At 45.7% G+C, this 16,306-nt stretch overlaps 2 protein-coding genes across 2 annotated transcripts in view; both read right to left on the bottom strand.

The window, feature by feature from the left end:
• Positions 1-370: 370 nt before the first annotated feature.
• On the bottom strand, positions 371-2,949 carry arpp19b (cAMP-regulated phosphoprotein 19b). The gene is made up of 3 exons (XM_071415745.1): positions 2,700-2,949; positions 1,986-2,108; positions 371-1,723 (listed from the first exon to the last, which is right to left on the bottom strand). Exons 1-3 carry the CDS (start codon positions 2,760-2,762, stop codon positions 1,547-1,549), a joined length of 363 nt encoding a protein of 120 aa, XP_071271846.1. The 5' UTR covers positions 2,763-2,949; the 3' UTR covers positions 371-1,546.
• A 6,792-nt stretch (positions 2,950-9,741) lies between these two features.
• The window catches only part of LOC139584189 (protogenin B-like), a 38,640-nt gene continuing 32,075 nt past the window's right edge, over positions 9,742-16,306 (bottom strand). The window contains exons 19-20 of the mRNA XM_071415746.1: positions 14,698-14,805; positions 9,742-14,558 (exon numbers count right to left, since the gene is read on the bottom strand). Of these exons, the coding sequence (XP_071271847.1) occupies positions 13,695-14,558; positions 14,698-14,805 (972 nt within the window). The 3' untranslated portion in view covers positions 9,742-13,694. The remainder of the gene's footprint in view (positions 14,559-14,697; positions 14,806-16,306) is intronic.

Consider the following 16,306-nt stretch of genomic DNA (forward strand, 5'->3'; position numbering starts at 1 on the left):
TTGTTGTAGCAGGGTGTTGCGTTCCCTCTTCCTGGAGGTGTGCGTAACAGATGAGCTCATAGAGCCAACCTGGTTCCAGATCAGTGTGTTCTTGCCAGCTCCACTGCGGTCATTTGGCATGACATTTCCATAAGAAGGTGGCAAGAGAGCAAACAGACCAGCACACAGGCTACAGACAGTCACCCAGACTAATAAATAGATGGATTTTGAAGGTAAATGGGCCTGCTTTATTCTCCTCCACGTTCATTGTGTTCTTTGCCAGTGTTGGTCAACTTATACAGACACTACAGCTGTAGTATTACAGCTACTGTGAAATCAGAAAACAAGTAAAACGTCAGCCAAGAGAACAAAGTTAAGTCAAAAACAAAGCTATTGTGCAAAACTATTTTATTTACAAATGGCACAACGTGACTGCACACAGTCAATGCACATGCACACCCTTCAAACCGACACTTCATTTAAAGCGAGTTGCTCGACTACTAAATTACCTGAGTCTCAGATATAGAGGCAGGCAGGCATTCCTAGGCTAGATTCACAGAGGCTGAGTCATCAAAAATGGCATCCTATCCCCTATATATACACCGTGCACTACTTTTGACCAGAGCCTCACAGGTAGTGCACTATATAGGGATCCATTTCAGACAAGCAGAGATTCTCTCACTGGAGTGAGTGAGCAAATATTGCCCAAGAGAAAACAGCGGCTCAAACTGTTAAAGGCCATTCAAGAGGTTTAGATGAGATTCATAATATACAGATGACAGCTACTGTACGATACAGGCTATTTTCAATCAATGCATCAAAAAACAAACATAGCTTTTGGACAGTGGAAGAGGGCATTAGACGGACGGTACCAGATAATTTTGTGTTGTCTAGACGATGACTAAGGTCAAGAAGTTGTCCAGACAGCAGAAATAGATCTGGAACCTGAACAGGAGAGGATTCTAGGACTGATCAAGAATTCTCATCGGTTGGTTCTAGAATATTACCTCATAATTTAAATATCAATGGAAGCTATAGAAGGTAAAACATGTCTAAGATATTGACCTGGCCTCTCCCATACATGGTGATCGGCTATGTACAGTTTACATCAGTCACTACAGTAGATACAGGACACTTTGCAAACATGTGTCCCTTTAAACCAATCATTTCCATCACTATCCAAAGACAGTCATCCTCTGGCAGCAATATTTCTCAGGAGTTTTTCTGCTTGATTCTCAAAAATATTATTTTTCAGAATTCATATAGAGAAGGTGGTGACGGTAATGGGGAAAAAAAGGCGGGCAGAAGACAGTTGTCTAGGAAAGAAGAGAGATGGAGGGAGGGAGAAAGAGAGAGAGGCCCTAACCATTCAATGTTTGCAAATCTGTAAGGTGTAGGTACTGTGGTGGAAGCGACAGCAAGATATATCAAACAATGAGGGGTTAGGGCCAAGAGGTAAAGGAAGTAGGGATTGAATTGGGACTGGCTTGAGAGAGAGAGGAGAGAGAGAGAACGATGGAATGGTAACACCAGAACAGGTCAAATTTCCAAAGCTTCCCTAGTTCCATCAGCCAGCCAGTTTGCTGGCCACGATGGAGGGCTTCCTCTGGGGGATGTCCTGGGGTGTGGGGATGTGGTCCCCGGTAATCTCTGCCTTCTCAGCCGGTGTCACTGCAGGGAGCTGCTGCTTGTTCTTCACCTTAGCCTTGGCCATGTTGTAGTCCCCAGAGTCAAAGAACTTTTGCTGCACAGAGAAAAAATAAATATATAAATAAATCACAGATCAGATATGTTACAGCCTTTACCAAGATGTTTGTCTTGTCCAAGAAAATGAAAACCAATGCTTATATAAAGCATGACAATTATTCCATAACAAAAAATGCATTGCTGTGAAAGTAAGTGAACGTAAAGTGTAAATAACCTAGTTTGCATGTTCAGCCTAACTAGAAGCATCTACAGCTACCAAAGTGTTGTGTTTGTAGGGCACAACCATAGGGCCACATTACCCCTTTCTGAAGCCGTTTCCGGAGCAGGTCAGAGCCCCCAGGCTTGGCACCAAGATGAGGGAACCTGGCCTTCAGTTTCACCTCCTCTGCCTTTTCCGGGCTGAGGACTGTGTCGCCCATCTCCTGTGTTGACAGAACAACACACAATACAGAGTTTAAACACAAATTAATGGGGTTGGGGTGACATGCTATGATGTAATGCCATGTTACCATCATCACAGTTCAGACAGCAACAAAATGTTTTTTGTTTTTTTTCAAACTCGAGGTTGACAAGTCGATTAGCTAAGCTACTGGTTATGATTCTATCAGATCAATGATGGACTTTGATTTGATTCTCCAATGAGTGGGGTTAGGTTACTAGCTGACAACATAGCCTTCTGCTTATCTGCAATGTGGCCCCAAAAAACGTAGCTTTGAGGCATGCATGAACGCAGGCAGACACAATTGTGGAAAACATCTAGCTCAGCTAGATAGCTAGCTACCGGTAAATTGATAAAGCTATCACTGTGTTGCTAACTAGCTAACCACTCATCGTGTAGGTAAAATAATGGTTATGTGCACAGTTCAATGCACGTTGATGATACATTTGAAATAAGTTAAGTTACTAACGTTAACTTAACTAAACTGCTGCTTTGATAGCCAGATTTGACATAACCGTCATGGCTACTAGCAATGTATCATTAACCTAGCTTGTTAGCATCAAAATAATCAAACCTGCTGTTCCTCATGGGATGCCTCCCCGATGGCAGGCCTTGTTCCTTCAATCTCCTCGGACATGGCGAACTATGTAAATATCCAGTTTCCTACAAAAACTGAAGTTTACACCAACAACACTACAGACACACAGCTACTAGCCAGACCGCCTACACAAAAAAAGGCCGTGTGTTTGGACGCTCCCTCCCTTTCTCTCGTGGTGCAGCAGATTGTATGTCGACAGTTTTCTCTCTCTCTCTCTCTCTCCCCCTCATTCTTCTTCTTTAGGGTTTTATTGGCGGACTACATCCCAAAAGGTGTATTTTTACCGCCACCTATTGGGTGGGGTAAGAACTGAGATGCATACTTTTTGGGGCCGTTAGAATATGGAACCAATAAGGGGCCTCCCAAGTGGCGCAGCGGTCTAAGGTACTGCATCACAGTACTTGAGGTATCACTACAGACCCAGGTTAGATCACAGCCAGATGTCACCGGGAGACCCATGAGGCAGAGCACAATTGGCCCATCATCATAGAGGTTTTTAACAATTTTTATTTAACCTTTATTTGACCAGGTAGGATAGTTGAGAACAAGTTCTCATTTACAACTGCGACCTGGCCAAGATAAAGCATAGCAGTGTGAACAGACAACAACACAGAGTTACACATGGAGTAAACAATAAACAAGTCAATAACACAGTAGGAAAAAAAACAAAATGAGTCTATATATATTGTGTGCAAAAGGCATGAGGTAGGCAAAAAATAGGCCATAGGAGTGTAACAGTATAACTTTAAACCGTCCCCTCGCCCTGACACGGGCGCGAACCAGGGACCCTCTGCACACATCAACAACGGTCACCCACGAAGCATCGTTACCCATCGCTCCACAAAGGCCGCGGCCCTTGCAGAGCAAGGGGAAACCCTACTTCAGGTCTCAGAGCAAGTGACGTAACCGATTGAAATCCTATTAGCGCGTACCCGCTAACTAGCTAGCCATTTCACATCCGTTACACTCACCCCCCTTTCAACCTCCTCCTTTTCCGCAGCAACCAGTGATCCGGGTCAACAGCATCAATGTAACAGTACAACTTTACGTCCGTCCCCTCGCCCCGACACGGGCGCGAACCAGGGACCCTCTGCACACATCAACAACTGACACCCACGAAGCGTCGTTACCCATCGCTCCACAAAAGCCGCGGCCCTTGCAGAGCAAGGTGCAACACTACTTCTAGGTTTCAGAGCAAGTGACGTAACTGATTGAAACGCTAATAGCGCGTACCCGCTAACTAGCTAGCCATTTCACATCCGTTACACTCACCCCCCCCTTTCAACCTCCTCCTTTTCCGCAGCAACCAGTGATCCGGGTCAACAGCATCAATGTAACAGTATAACTTTAAACCGTCCCCTCGCCCCGACACGGGCGCGAACCAGGGACCTTCTGCACACATCAACAACGGTCGCCCACGAAGCATCGTTACCCATCGCTCCACAAAGGCCACGGCCCTTGCAGAGCAAGGGGAAACCCTACTTCTAGGTCTCAGAGCAAGTGACGTAACTGATTGAAACGCTAGTAGCGCGTACCCGCTAACTAGCTAGCCATTTCACATCCGTTACACTCACCCCCCCTTTCAACCTCCTCCTTTTCCGCAGCAACCAGTGATCCGGGTCAACAGCATCAATGTAACAGTATAACTTTAAACCGTCCCCTCGCCCCGACACGGGCGCGAACCAGGGACCTTCTGCACACATCAACAACGGTCGCCCACGAAGCATCGTTACCCATCGCTCCACAAAGGCCACGGCCCTTGCAGAGCAAGGGGAAACCCTACTTCAGGTCTCAGAGCAAGTGACGTAACCGATTGAAATGCTATTAGCGCGTACCCGCTAACTAGCTAGCCATTTCACATCCGTTACAGGAGCAAATATTTACAATTTAGCAGATTAACACTGGAGTGATAAATCATCAGATGATCATGTGCAAGTAGAGATACTGGTGTGCAAAAGAGCAGAAAAGTAAATACATAAAAACAGTAAGGGGATGAGGTAGGTAAATTGGGTGGGCTGTTTACAGATGGAATATGTACAGCTGCAGCGATCGGATAGCTGCTCAGATAGCAGATGTTTAAAGTTGGTGAGGGAAATAAAAGTCTCCAACTTCAGAGATTTTTGCAATTCGTTCCAGTCACAGGCAGCAGAGAACTGGAAGGAAAGGCGGCCAAATGAGGTGTTGGCTTTTGGGATGATCAGTGAGATATACCTGCTGGAGCGCGTGCTACGGGTGGGTGTTGTTATCGTGACCAGTGAACTGAGATAAGGCGGAGCTTTACCTAGCATGGACTTATAGATGACCTGGAGCCAGTGGGTCTGGCGACGAATATGTAGCGAGGGCCAGCCGACTAGAGCATACAGGTCGCAGTGGTGGGTGGTATAAGGTGTTTTAGTAACAAAACGGATGGCACTATGAGAAACTGCATCTAGTTTGCTGAGTAGAGTATTGGAAGCTATTTTGTAGATGACATCGCCAAAGTCGAGGATCGGTAGGATAGTCAGTTTTACTAGGGTGAGTTTGGCGGCGTGAGTGAAGGAGGCTTTGTTGCGAAATAGAAAGACGATTCTTGATTTGATTTTGGATTGGAGATGTTTAATATGAGTCTGGAAGGAGAGTTTACAGTCTAGCCAGACACCTAGGTATTTATAGATGTCCACATATTCTAGGTCGGAACCGTCCAGGGTGGTGATGCTAGTCGGGCGGGCGGGTGCAGGCAGCGAACGGTTGAAAAGCATGCATTTGGTTTTACTAGCGTTTAAGAGCAGTTGGAGGCCACGGAAGGAGTGTTGTATGGCATTGAAGCTCGTTTGGAGGTTAGATAGCACAGTGTCCAAGGAAGGGCTAGAAGTATACAGAATGGTGTCGTCTGCGTAGAGGTGGATCAGGGAATCGCCCGCAGCAAGAGCAACATCATTGATATATACAGAGAAAAGAGTCGGCCCGAGAATTGAACCCTGTGGTACCCCCATAGAGACTGCCAGAGGACCGGACAACATGCCCTCCGATTTGACACACTGAACTCTGTCTGCAAAGTAGTTGGTGAACCAGACAAGGCAGTCATCAGAAAAACCGAGGCTACTGAGTCTGCCGATAAGAATATGGTGATTGACAGAGTCGAAAGCCTTGGCCAGGTCGATGAAGACGGCTGCACAGTACTGTCTTTTATCGGTGGCGGTTATGATATCGTTTAGTACCTTGAGCGTGGATTGTACAGCGGAGAAGGTACGGTGGGATTCGAGATGGTCAGTGATCTGTTTATTAACTTGGCTTTCGAAGACCTTAGATAGGCAGGGCAGGATGGATATAGGTCTGTAACAGTTTGGGTCCAGGGTGTCTCCCCCTTTGAAGAGGGGGATGACCGCGGCAGCTTTCCAATCCTTGGGGATCTCAGACGATATGAAAGACAGGTTGAACAGGCTGGTAATAGGGGTTGCGACAATGGCGTCAGAAATAGAGGGTCTAGATTGTCAAGCCCGGCTGATTTGTATGGGTCCAGGTTTTGCAGCTCTTTCAGGACATCTGCTATCTGGATTTGGGTAAAGGAAAAGCTGGGGACGCTTGGGCGAGTACCTGCGGGGGGGGGGGGGTGGAGCTGTTGGCCGAGGTTGGAGTAGCCAGGTGGAAGGCATGGCCAGCCGTTGAGAAATGCTTGTTGAAGTTTTCGATTATCATGGATTTATCGGTGGTGACCGTGTTACCTAGCCTCAGTGCAGTGGGCAGCTGGGAGGAGGTGCTCTTGTTCTCCATGGACTTTACAGTGTCCCATAACTTTTTGGAGTTAGAGCTACAGGATGCAAATTTCTGCTTGAAAAAGCTGGCCTTTGCTTTCCTGACTGACTGCGTGTATTGGTTCCTGACTTCCCTGAACAGTTGCATATCGCGGGGACTATTCGATGCTATTGCAGTCCGCCACAGGATGTTTTTGTGCTGGTCGAGGGCAGTCAGGTCTGGAGTGAACCAAGGGCTATATCTGTTCTTAGTTCTGCGTTTTTTGAACGGTGCATGCTTATCTAAGATGGTGAGGAAGTTACATTTAAAGAATGACCAGGCATCCTCAACTGACGGGATGAGGTCAATATCTTTCCAGGATACCCGGGCCAGGTCAATTAGAAAGGCCTGCTCGCAGAAGTGTTTTAGGGAGCAGTGATGAGGGGTGGTCGTTTGACCGCAGACCCGTAGCGGATACAGGCAATGAGGCAGTGATCGCTGAGATCCTGGTTGAAAACAGCAGAGGTGTATTTGGAGGGCAAGTTGGTCAGGATAATGTCTATGAGGGTGCCCATGTTTACGGATTTAGGGTTGTACCTGGTGGGTTCCTTGATGATTTGTGTGAGATTGAGGGCATCTAGCTTAGATTGTAGGACTGCCGGGGTGTTAAGCATATCCCAGTTTCGGTCACCTAACAGAACAAACTCTGAAGCTAGATGGGGGGCGATCAATTCACAAATGGTGTCCAGGGCACAGCTGGGAGCTGAGGGGAGTCGGTAGCTGGCGGCAACAGTGAGAGACTTATTTCTCGAGAGTTTAATTTTTAAAATTAGAAGTTCGCACTGTTTGAGAATGGACCTGGAAAGTATGACATTACTTTGCAGGCTATCTCTGCAGTAGATTGCAACTCCTCCCCCTTTGGTAGTTCTATCTTGACGGAAAATGTTATAGTTGGGTATGGAAATCTCAGAATTTTTGGTGGCCTTCCTAAGCCAGGATTCAGACACGGCAAGGACATCAGGGTTGGCAGAGTGTGCTAAAGCAGTGAGTAAAACAAACTTAGGGAGGAGGCTTCTGATGTTGACATGCATGAAACCAAGGCTTTTTCGATCACAGAAGTCAACAAATGAGGGTGCCTGGGGACATGCAGGGCCTGGGTTTACCTCCACATCACCCGAGGAACAGAGGAGTAGGATGAGGGTGCGGCTAAAGGCTATCAAAACTGGTCGCCTAGAGCGTTGGGGACAAAGAATAAAAGGAGCAGATTTCTGGGCGTGGTAGAATAGATTCAGGGCATAATGTGCAGACAGGGGTATGGTGGGGTGCGGGTACAGCGGAGGTAAGCCCAGGCACCGGGTGATGATAAGAGAGATTGTATCTCTGGACATGCTGGTTATAATGGGTGAGGTCACCGCATGTGTGGGAGGTGGGACAAAGGTGGTGTCAGAGGTATGAAGAGTGGAACTAGGGGCTCCATTGTAAACTAAAACCATGATAACTAACCTGAACAACATATTGACATTTGAGAGAGACATACAGCGAGGCATAAAGTAATCGCAGGTATTGATTGGGAGAGCTAGCTAAAACAACAGGACACCGGACTACAGCAGTAGCCATAAAACCCCACTCAGACACAGTCCAGGGAAAAACCACCTGTTAAACACGAACTAGCGAAAACGAAAACAATCCCGCACAAAAATCCAAAGGAAATGTCGAGATGAAATACCCCCCCCCCCCCCCCCCCCTAATGTGTTCCCCCCCTAATTAACCAAAATGAAACCAGGTGAAACACAAAACAGACATAACCAAAAGAAAAGGGAAAAGGATCGGTGGCAGCTAGTAGACCGGTGACGACGACCGCCGACCGCCGCCCGAACAGGGAGAGGAGCCACCTTCGGTGGGAGTCGCGACAGTTTCAAACCCCACATGTGCAGATTGTCAACATACAGTATAAACAGTAAAATAAATATGTTTGTGTGTTTATGATTAAATGCTATTCAAATGTCCTGTGAGTCTATATCAGCTTGTAGTGGTCCTACAATACAGTCCTCAAATCCGTATTCAATCTGGAGAGAAACATAGTGGGGATGTATTCCAATGTGCTTTAAAGAGCTACACACCGCCTTAAAGAATTTGGCAGTACGTCCAACCGGCCTCACAACCGCAGACCACGTGTTACCACGCCAGCCCAGGACCTCTACATCCGGCCTCTTCACCTGCGGGATGGTCTGAGACCAGCCACCTGCACAGCTGATGAAACTCTGGGTTTGCACAACCAAAGATATTCTGCACAAACTGTCATAAACCGTCTCATCGAGCTCATCTGCATACTCGCCGTCCTCACCAGGGTCTTGACCTGACTGCAGTTTGGTGTCATAACAGACTTCAGTGGGCAAATGCTCACCTTCGATGGCCACTGGCACGTTGGAGAAGTGTGTTCTTCATGGATTAATCCCGGTTTCAACTGTACCGGGTAGGTGGCAAACAATGTGTATGGCGTTGTGTGGGAGAGCGGTTTGCTGATGTCAACGTTGTGAACAGAGTGCCCCATGGTGGCGGTGGGATTATGGTATGGGCAGGAATAAGCAACAGACAACCAACACAATTGCATTTTATCGATGGCAGAGATACTGTGGCGAGATCCTGAGGCCTGATGTCGTGCCATTCATCCGCCGCCATCACCTCATCTTTCAGCATAATGCACCGCCCCATATCACAAGGATCTGTACACAATTCCTGGAAGGTGAAAATGTCCCAGTTCTTCCATGGCCTGCATACTCACCAGACATGTCACCCATTGAGCATGTTCGGGATGCTCTGGATCGACGTGTATGACAGCATGTTCCAGTTCCAGCCAATATCCAGCAACTTCACACAGCCATTGAAGAGGAGTGGGGACAACATTCCACAGGACACAATCAACAGCCTGATCAACTCTATGTGAAGGAGATGTGTCTCACTGCATGAGACAAATGGTGGTCACACCAGATACTGACTGGTTTTCTGATCCACGCCCCTACTTTTCTTCAGGGAATGTCCTTGCAACATCAGGCAAATGTTTTATTCAAACATTCTATAATCATCAGTACGACTAGAGAGTTTGAGTTATGAAAACATTTGCTGAGAAAGTTTAATTTTCACACAGAACCATTTTTGGTTTGCTGGACAGACTTAGATCCACACATACCAACCAATCCTGTATCTATTGACACTGTATAGTGTATTTTGGTGACATTGAGGTAAAACTATGTCCTCATCTCATCCATATGAACTGAGAATGTTTTTTTTTTAAACACTATCACTGGAATACTTTTTCAGGAAACATTTTTATTCAAATGATGAGACCATCTTGAGAGGATAAAATAATGTGGTTTGTAACACAGAAACACTGTTTGCTTTAATACTTGGGAGAAAGAAATACATGATATGGTAAATATGCATTACAAAAGCAGGAAATTACAACAAAAACATACGTTAAATAGTAGCAATAAAAGGACACATTCAAATTGGTGTCCGACAGGCAGCAAGCTCCCCTAGCCACAAAACCTGTCACCGACGCAGGCTCTGAGAACACAGAGGGGGAAAATAGCCCAGTCTTTTCTTATATCCATCTAAGGCCGTGTCTAGACTTGACAGTTCACGCAGCTTTAGTATTCTGATCATGGAATTCCGAACGGGTCTAAACCAACATTTAAATGTGTCTACCACAGTGTGTCCGGATTCCCCTTTTTCCTGCGCTATATTCAAATGCCAGTCTGCATTCTACAAACGGTGGAATAGGCAGAATATGATAACAACACAACAACTGATGGCAATAGCTAACCTCTCTAGCTGGCCAGCGAGCAACACTAAAGGGATTGCAAAAGGGTTTGCATTACTCTAGCCAAAAAAAAAAGCTTTTCTAAATATTAGCTTGTTGGCTAGCATTTCCGAGGCCAGCAAACACGTTCCTCACACACTAACAATGTATGTTCTCCAACGTTATAATGAAAAAGGCGCCTCTCGATTTCAAAACAAGCTTTCTGGAGACTTATGGGAGGAGTGCTGATGACGTCGCCCACTGTATGCACTTTCGGTAGCCTGATTGTGTCCAGACTGAGGAGAAATCCGCACGCAACGCATCCCTGACCACCTTCTGAAGTGGTCAGCCAGAACTGAACACAATCAGACAACAAAGCGACTTTTGTGCGTCTAGACCCGTCTTTTCAATGCGACGTTCGTATTCTGATAGCAGAAGTCGCATGCAAGTGTCAAGTGTAGACACGACCTAAGAAAAATATGCTTTAACACGAAATAAAACTATCCTAAAATAAACAAAACCATAACAACATGTTTAAAAAGTCCCAAAAGTAAACTTTTAACATCTTTCAGGTGAAATCTCATGAACACGATCCAACTGACAACTGAACACTCTTTGACCTCTCAAGCCACTCAAAACAAAATGGAACTTGGCATCACAATGATTCGACTTTAAAAATGCCTTTTCTAGTTTATCAAAATCCTAGAAACTTATAACACATTATGCAAATACTGTTATGTAAAAAAAATAAAAAAATAAAAAAAAGTAAAACCAAATAACTCATTATTAAACAACATCTTCTTTGGTCAAGATTATTTGCTTTTCAAAGATATAAAACTTGATTATGTTGCTCTTCACACATAGGGGTTATTGATTTGATAGTCAGAATCTTGTGGTATTGTCAAACTGGGGTGTGTAATATAGTAGTAGCCTGCTCCCAGATCTGTTTGTACTGTATAGCCAACTCCTATGGTCATTGTCATGGGTGGCATGCTATACAGCACAAACAAATCCGATACCAGGCTAGAAATATAGTGGATACAAATATACATTTGTCCATCATACAACATTCATAAAAAACGGTATTCATGTGAATTGTGACCACAGGTGATATCAGCTTGATGAATGCATATTCAAAAAGCGAAATGCTTCACCATCCATCCACTATCACTGTCAATACACTTTGTTTGTACAATCTGGTGTGAGACAAACTCCTGTCAGTGTTGGGCTTAATTCCATTCCAATTCAGTAAATTCTGTAAGTTAACTGAAATGTGAAAATTCCCAAATTTCCGCATTGGAATTTCAGTTTACTCCCAGAACTGACTGAATTGAAATGGAACTAGCCCCAACCCTGGAATCTCCTGTGACATCATCCCAAGGATCTATCTGGAGGACCCATCAGTCCTCCCGTCTGATCCATCTGGAGGACCCATCAGTCCTCCCGTCTGATCCATCTGGAGGACCCATCATTCCTTCCATCTGAACTATCTGGAGGACCCATCAGTCCTCCCATCTGATCCATCTGGAGGACCCATCAGTCCTCCCATCTGATCCATCTGGAGGACCCATCAGTCCTCCCGTCTGATCCATCTGGAGGACCCATCAGTCCTCCCATCTGATCCATCTGGAGGACCCATCAGTCCTCCCATCTGATCCATCTGGAGGACCCATCAGTCCTCCCATCTTATCTATCTGGAGGACCCATCAGTCCTCCCATCTGATCTATCTGGAGGACCCATCAGTCCTCCCATCTATCTGAATCCCCCCATCTGAGGAAGTAGACAACTCTTTGGCATCTAATAGCACAGTGTCAACACTGTATTTAGCATCAATGATCTGCTGTACATAGAAGGCAAATGGAGAACACTCGTCTGAAAGACAGAGCACTAAAGCTTTCAACCAGATATAAAAACGTGTCTTGAAAATGTACAATAAGAATTGTATTCAACTCGATAATTCAACGAGAAATATACACACTTGATACGGCAGCAAAATGATTCAGAGGACACTTACAATACTGTACGGCTGTTATGTCACGTGTTCCTACTCTTTCTTTGGTTCTCTGTATCTACAATCATCTGCAAAGCCCTTTTCCACGTAATAAGGACATTTTAAAGCTTTTAAGGTCCGCTGCACTGGAAATGCCAGTTCAACGTTGAATTTTTAGTTACTTGATCTTACTCAAATGGAGACTGGTGATACAGTATCTAATGCACTTCAATGTTAGAACTATACTGAAGATGTTCATCGTTAAAATAACGTAAAAGCTTTTCCGACCTTATAAAAACAACAAATAATTCCAAAAGGAATTTTCACAAATCTTCAAACAAAATTCAGCCTAGTGGTTAGAGCGTTGGACTAGTAACCGAAAGGTTGCAAGATCGAATCCCAGAGCTGACAAGGTACAAAATCCGTTGTTCCGCCCCTGAACAAGGCAGTTAACCCACTGTTCCTAGGCCGTCATTGAAAATAAGAATTTGTTCTTAACTGACTTAACTAGTTAAATAAAGGTAAAATAAAATATTTTAAAAACTCCTGCAGGTAAGACGACATGGCTTTGAAATGTTTTTCAACCTCATTCCCTGAGTTAGGGAAAATAATACTGCACAATATACTCTTAAAATGAGGTAGTAGTATAATACAGTACTGCACAATATATTGTTAAAATGAGGTAGTACTGACAGTGTCAGAGTAACTGAGGTAGACAATCAGCAATGAGGGGGTCACCAACTAAACCCTCTGCTTCAATGGAAGAAAACAATCTACTTAATTATAGAAGTAAATGTATCATAAAGCAATATATTTTTTACATTCTTTTGAACATTCATTGTTGGGTGAGCTTTGGTTTAGGACAGACATTAAGGACTGGTTTCCCAGACAAAGATTAAGCTTAGTTTTGTAAAAAAAAAATTGGGGAAAAAAACACTTCCAATGTCCAATCTTCACTGAATATGCTTTTCAGGATCCCATAACATCCCTTTCACCATTTCATGACAAAGCTTCATCTGTGTGGTGTTTTTTTCTTTGTTGTGCTAACGGGGGGGTTCTCTTCTACACTGTTCAACCAATCCTGTAAATGTGGAGGAGGAGTTAAGATGGAATGTCGACTTGTTAACGTCGAAAAGCGGAAGCCTTCTCTTTCCAGTTCTCCTGAAAACCGGATGCATCCGGTTTCTACCAACCCCGCTTAGGTTGGTGTCTAAGAAATAATCCCTAAAACACAAAGACAAAAACCAGACAGACTGAAAATAAGAATGAAACAGGAAAACAACAACATTCATTACAAATATCTTGAGGTAGACCTGAAGCGAACACCCATTTCCTCCTTAAATCTTCAACTTCCTGATCCCTCTACGTAACAGTATGTTCCTTGCCCAAGGACTTATTTCAGGAGGCAAAGAAGCGAGAAAGGCGGGCTGCTTCAACTGAAAATAAGCCACATTCAGGTTGGGTAACCTATCACCAGGACGGGCCTGCTGACTGGACCAAGGCCTGGGCAGGATAAGCAGCTTCCTCAGCCGAGAGGGAACAGGGATGTGAGGGATGCTGGACGGTGGCCTGGGCAGGATAAGCAGCTTCCTCAGCCGAGAGGGAACAGGGACGTGAGGGATGTTGGACGGTGGCCTGGGCAGGATAAGCAGCTTCCTCAGCCGAGAGGGAACAGGGACATGAGGGATGTTGGACCGTGGCCTGGCCAGGATAAGCAGCTTCCTCAGCTGAGAGGGAACAGGGACGTGAGGGATGTTGGACGGTGGCCTGGGCAGGATAAGCAGCTTCCTTAGCCGAGAGGGAACAGGGACGTGAGGGATGTTGGACGGTGGCCTCGGCAGGATAATCAGCTTCCTCAGCCGAGAGGGAACAGGGACGTGAGGGATGCTGAACGGTGTCATGACCAGGCTGGTGGAGACCATGGTGGTGACGGTAGAGACGTCTCGGTGGCGTCACCTCAGATTCCACTTTAAAACCAGGAAGAAGAATAAGCTTTTCTTCTTCTACCTTCTCTGGAGTTGGGCTGTCATCCAACGCCGACCCGAAGGACGGAGGCCGGGAGTTACGGCCTGAGGTGGCGGTGGACGGGTTGCTCATCTCATTGCTTATCTCTTCGTTGGAGTAGTGACCAGAGTCTCCTGTCTCCTGACTCCCGTCGCTGGTCTCAGTAGTCCCAGAGCTGTTTCCCTCACTAAAGCCCCCGGAGCTCTGTAAGCCCCCTAGTGGACCGAACAGGATATGCAGGCTGGAGGGCTGGAGGGGGGGCGCGCCCTCCTTCTCCTCGTAACACAGAACGGTCTTCCCTGCCTCGTACAGACATGCTCTGTTCTCAGCCTAGAGATAAGGGAGAGGAGAGATATTTGTTAGTTTTGTCATTGTATAACAAATAACCAATAATCAATACTGTAAACTCCATGTTGAAGACTGGTATTGTAATAGCAGCAACATGATTGGTTCATGTCTGAAGACCTACCTGGCTTGTATTTCTATTGTCTCTCTCCGTCTTAAAAAACTGCCATCTCTTACTGCGGTTGATACCGCAGACTGGACCAGCTTCTGTAATCACCAGGTTTGTCCCACCCTGAAACAGAGAGAGAACCAGATTAGAAACAGATAAAGGGGTAGAGTACATTCAGAAAGTATTCAGACCTCTTTGACTTTTTCACACATTTTGTTACGTTACAGCCTTATTCTAAACTGGATTCAATAAATAAAAATCCTCAGCAATCTACACACAATACCACATAATGACCAAGCGAAAACAGATTTATTTATTTTTCTTTCAGATTTACATAAGTATTCAGACCCTTTGCTGTGAGACACGAAATTGAGGTCAGGTGCATCCTGTATCCATTGATCATCCTTGAGATGTTTCTACAACTTGATTGGAGTCCACCGGTGGTAAATTCAATTGATTGGACATGATTTGGAAAGGCACACACCTGTCTATATAAGGTCCCACAATTAACAGTGCATGTCAGAGCAAAAAATAAAGCCATGAGGTTGAAGGAATTGTCCGTAGAGCTCCGAGACAGGATTGTGTCAATGCACAGATCTGGGGAAGGGTACCAAAAATATTTTGCAGCATTGAAGGTCCCCAAGAACACAGTGCTCTCCATCATTCTTGAATGGAAGAAGTTTAGAACCACCAAGACTCTTCTTAGAGCTGGCCGCCCAGCCAAACTGAGAAATCGGGGGAGAAGGGCCTTGGTCAGGGAGGTGACCAGGAACCCAATGGTCACTCTGACGCCGCTCTAGAGTTCATCTGTGGAGATGGTTGTCCTTCTGGAAGTTTCTCCCATCTCTGCAGAACCCCACTAAGCAGGTCTTTATGGTAGAGTGGCCAGATGGAAGCCACTCCTCAGTAAAAGGCACATGACAGGCCGGTTGGAGTTTGCCAAAAGGCACCTAAAGGGCTCTCAGACCATGAGAAACAAAATTGAAACCAAAATTGAACTCTTTGGCCTGAATGCCAAGCGTCGCATCTGGAGGAAACCTAACACCATCTCTACGGTGAAGCATGGTGGTGGCAGCATCATGCTGTGGGGATGTTTTTCAGTGGCAGGGACTGGGAGACTAATCACTAATATGGCTCTGTCATATCCTCACATGGTCTCTCCTATCATTGCTATGCAGACGACACACAATTAATCTTCTCCTTTCCCCCCTCTGATAACCAGGTGGTGAATCGCATCTCTGCATGTCTGGCAGACATATCAGTGTGGATGACGGATCACCACCTCAAGCTGAACCTCGGCAAGACGGAGCTGCTCTTCCTCCCGGGGAAGGACTGCCCGTTCCATGATCTCGCCATCACGGTTGACAACTCCATTGTGTCCTCCTCCCAGAGTGCTAAGAACCTTGGCGTGATCCTGGACAACACCCTGTCGTTCTCAACTAACATCAAGGCGGTGACCCGTTCCTGTAGGTTCATGCTCTACAACATTCGCAGAGTACGACCCTGCCTCACGCAGGAAGCGGCGCAGGTCCTAATCCAGGCACTTGTCATCTCCCGTCTGGATTACTGCAACTCGCTGTTGGCTGGGCTCCCTGCCTGTGCCATTAAACCCCTACAACTCATC

The sequence above is a fragment of the Salvelinus alpinus genome, chromosome 9, assembly GCF_045679555.1.
Source record: "Salvelinus alpinus chromosome 9, SLU_Salpinus.1, whole genome shotgun sequence".
In the NCBI taxonomy this organism is placed as follows: Eukaryota; Metazoa; Chordata; class Actinopteri; order Salmoniformes; family Salmonidae; genus Salvelinus; species Salvelinus alpinus.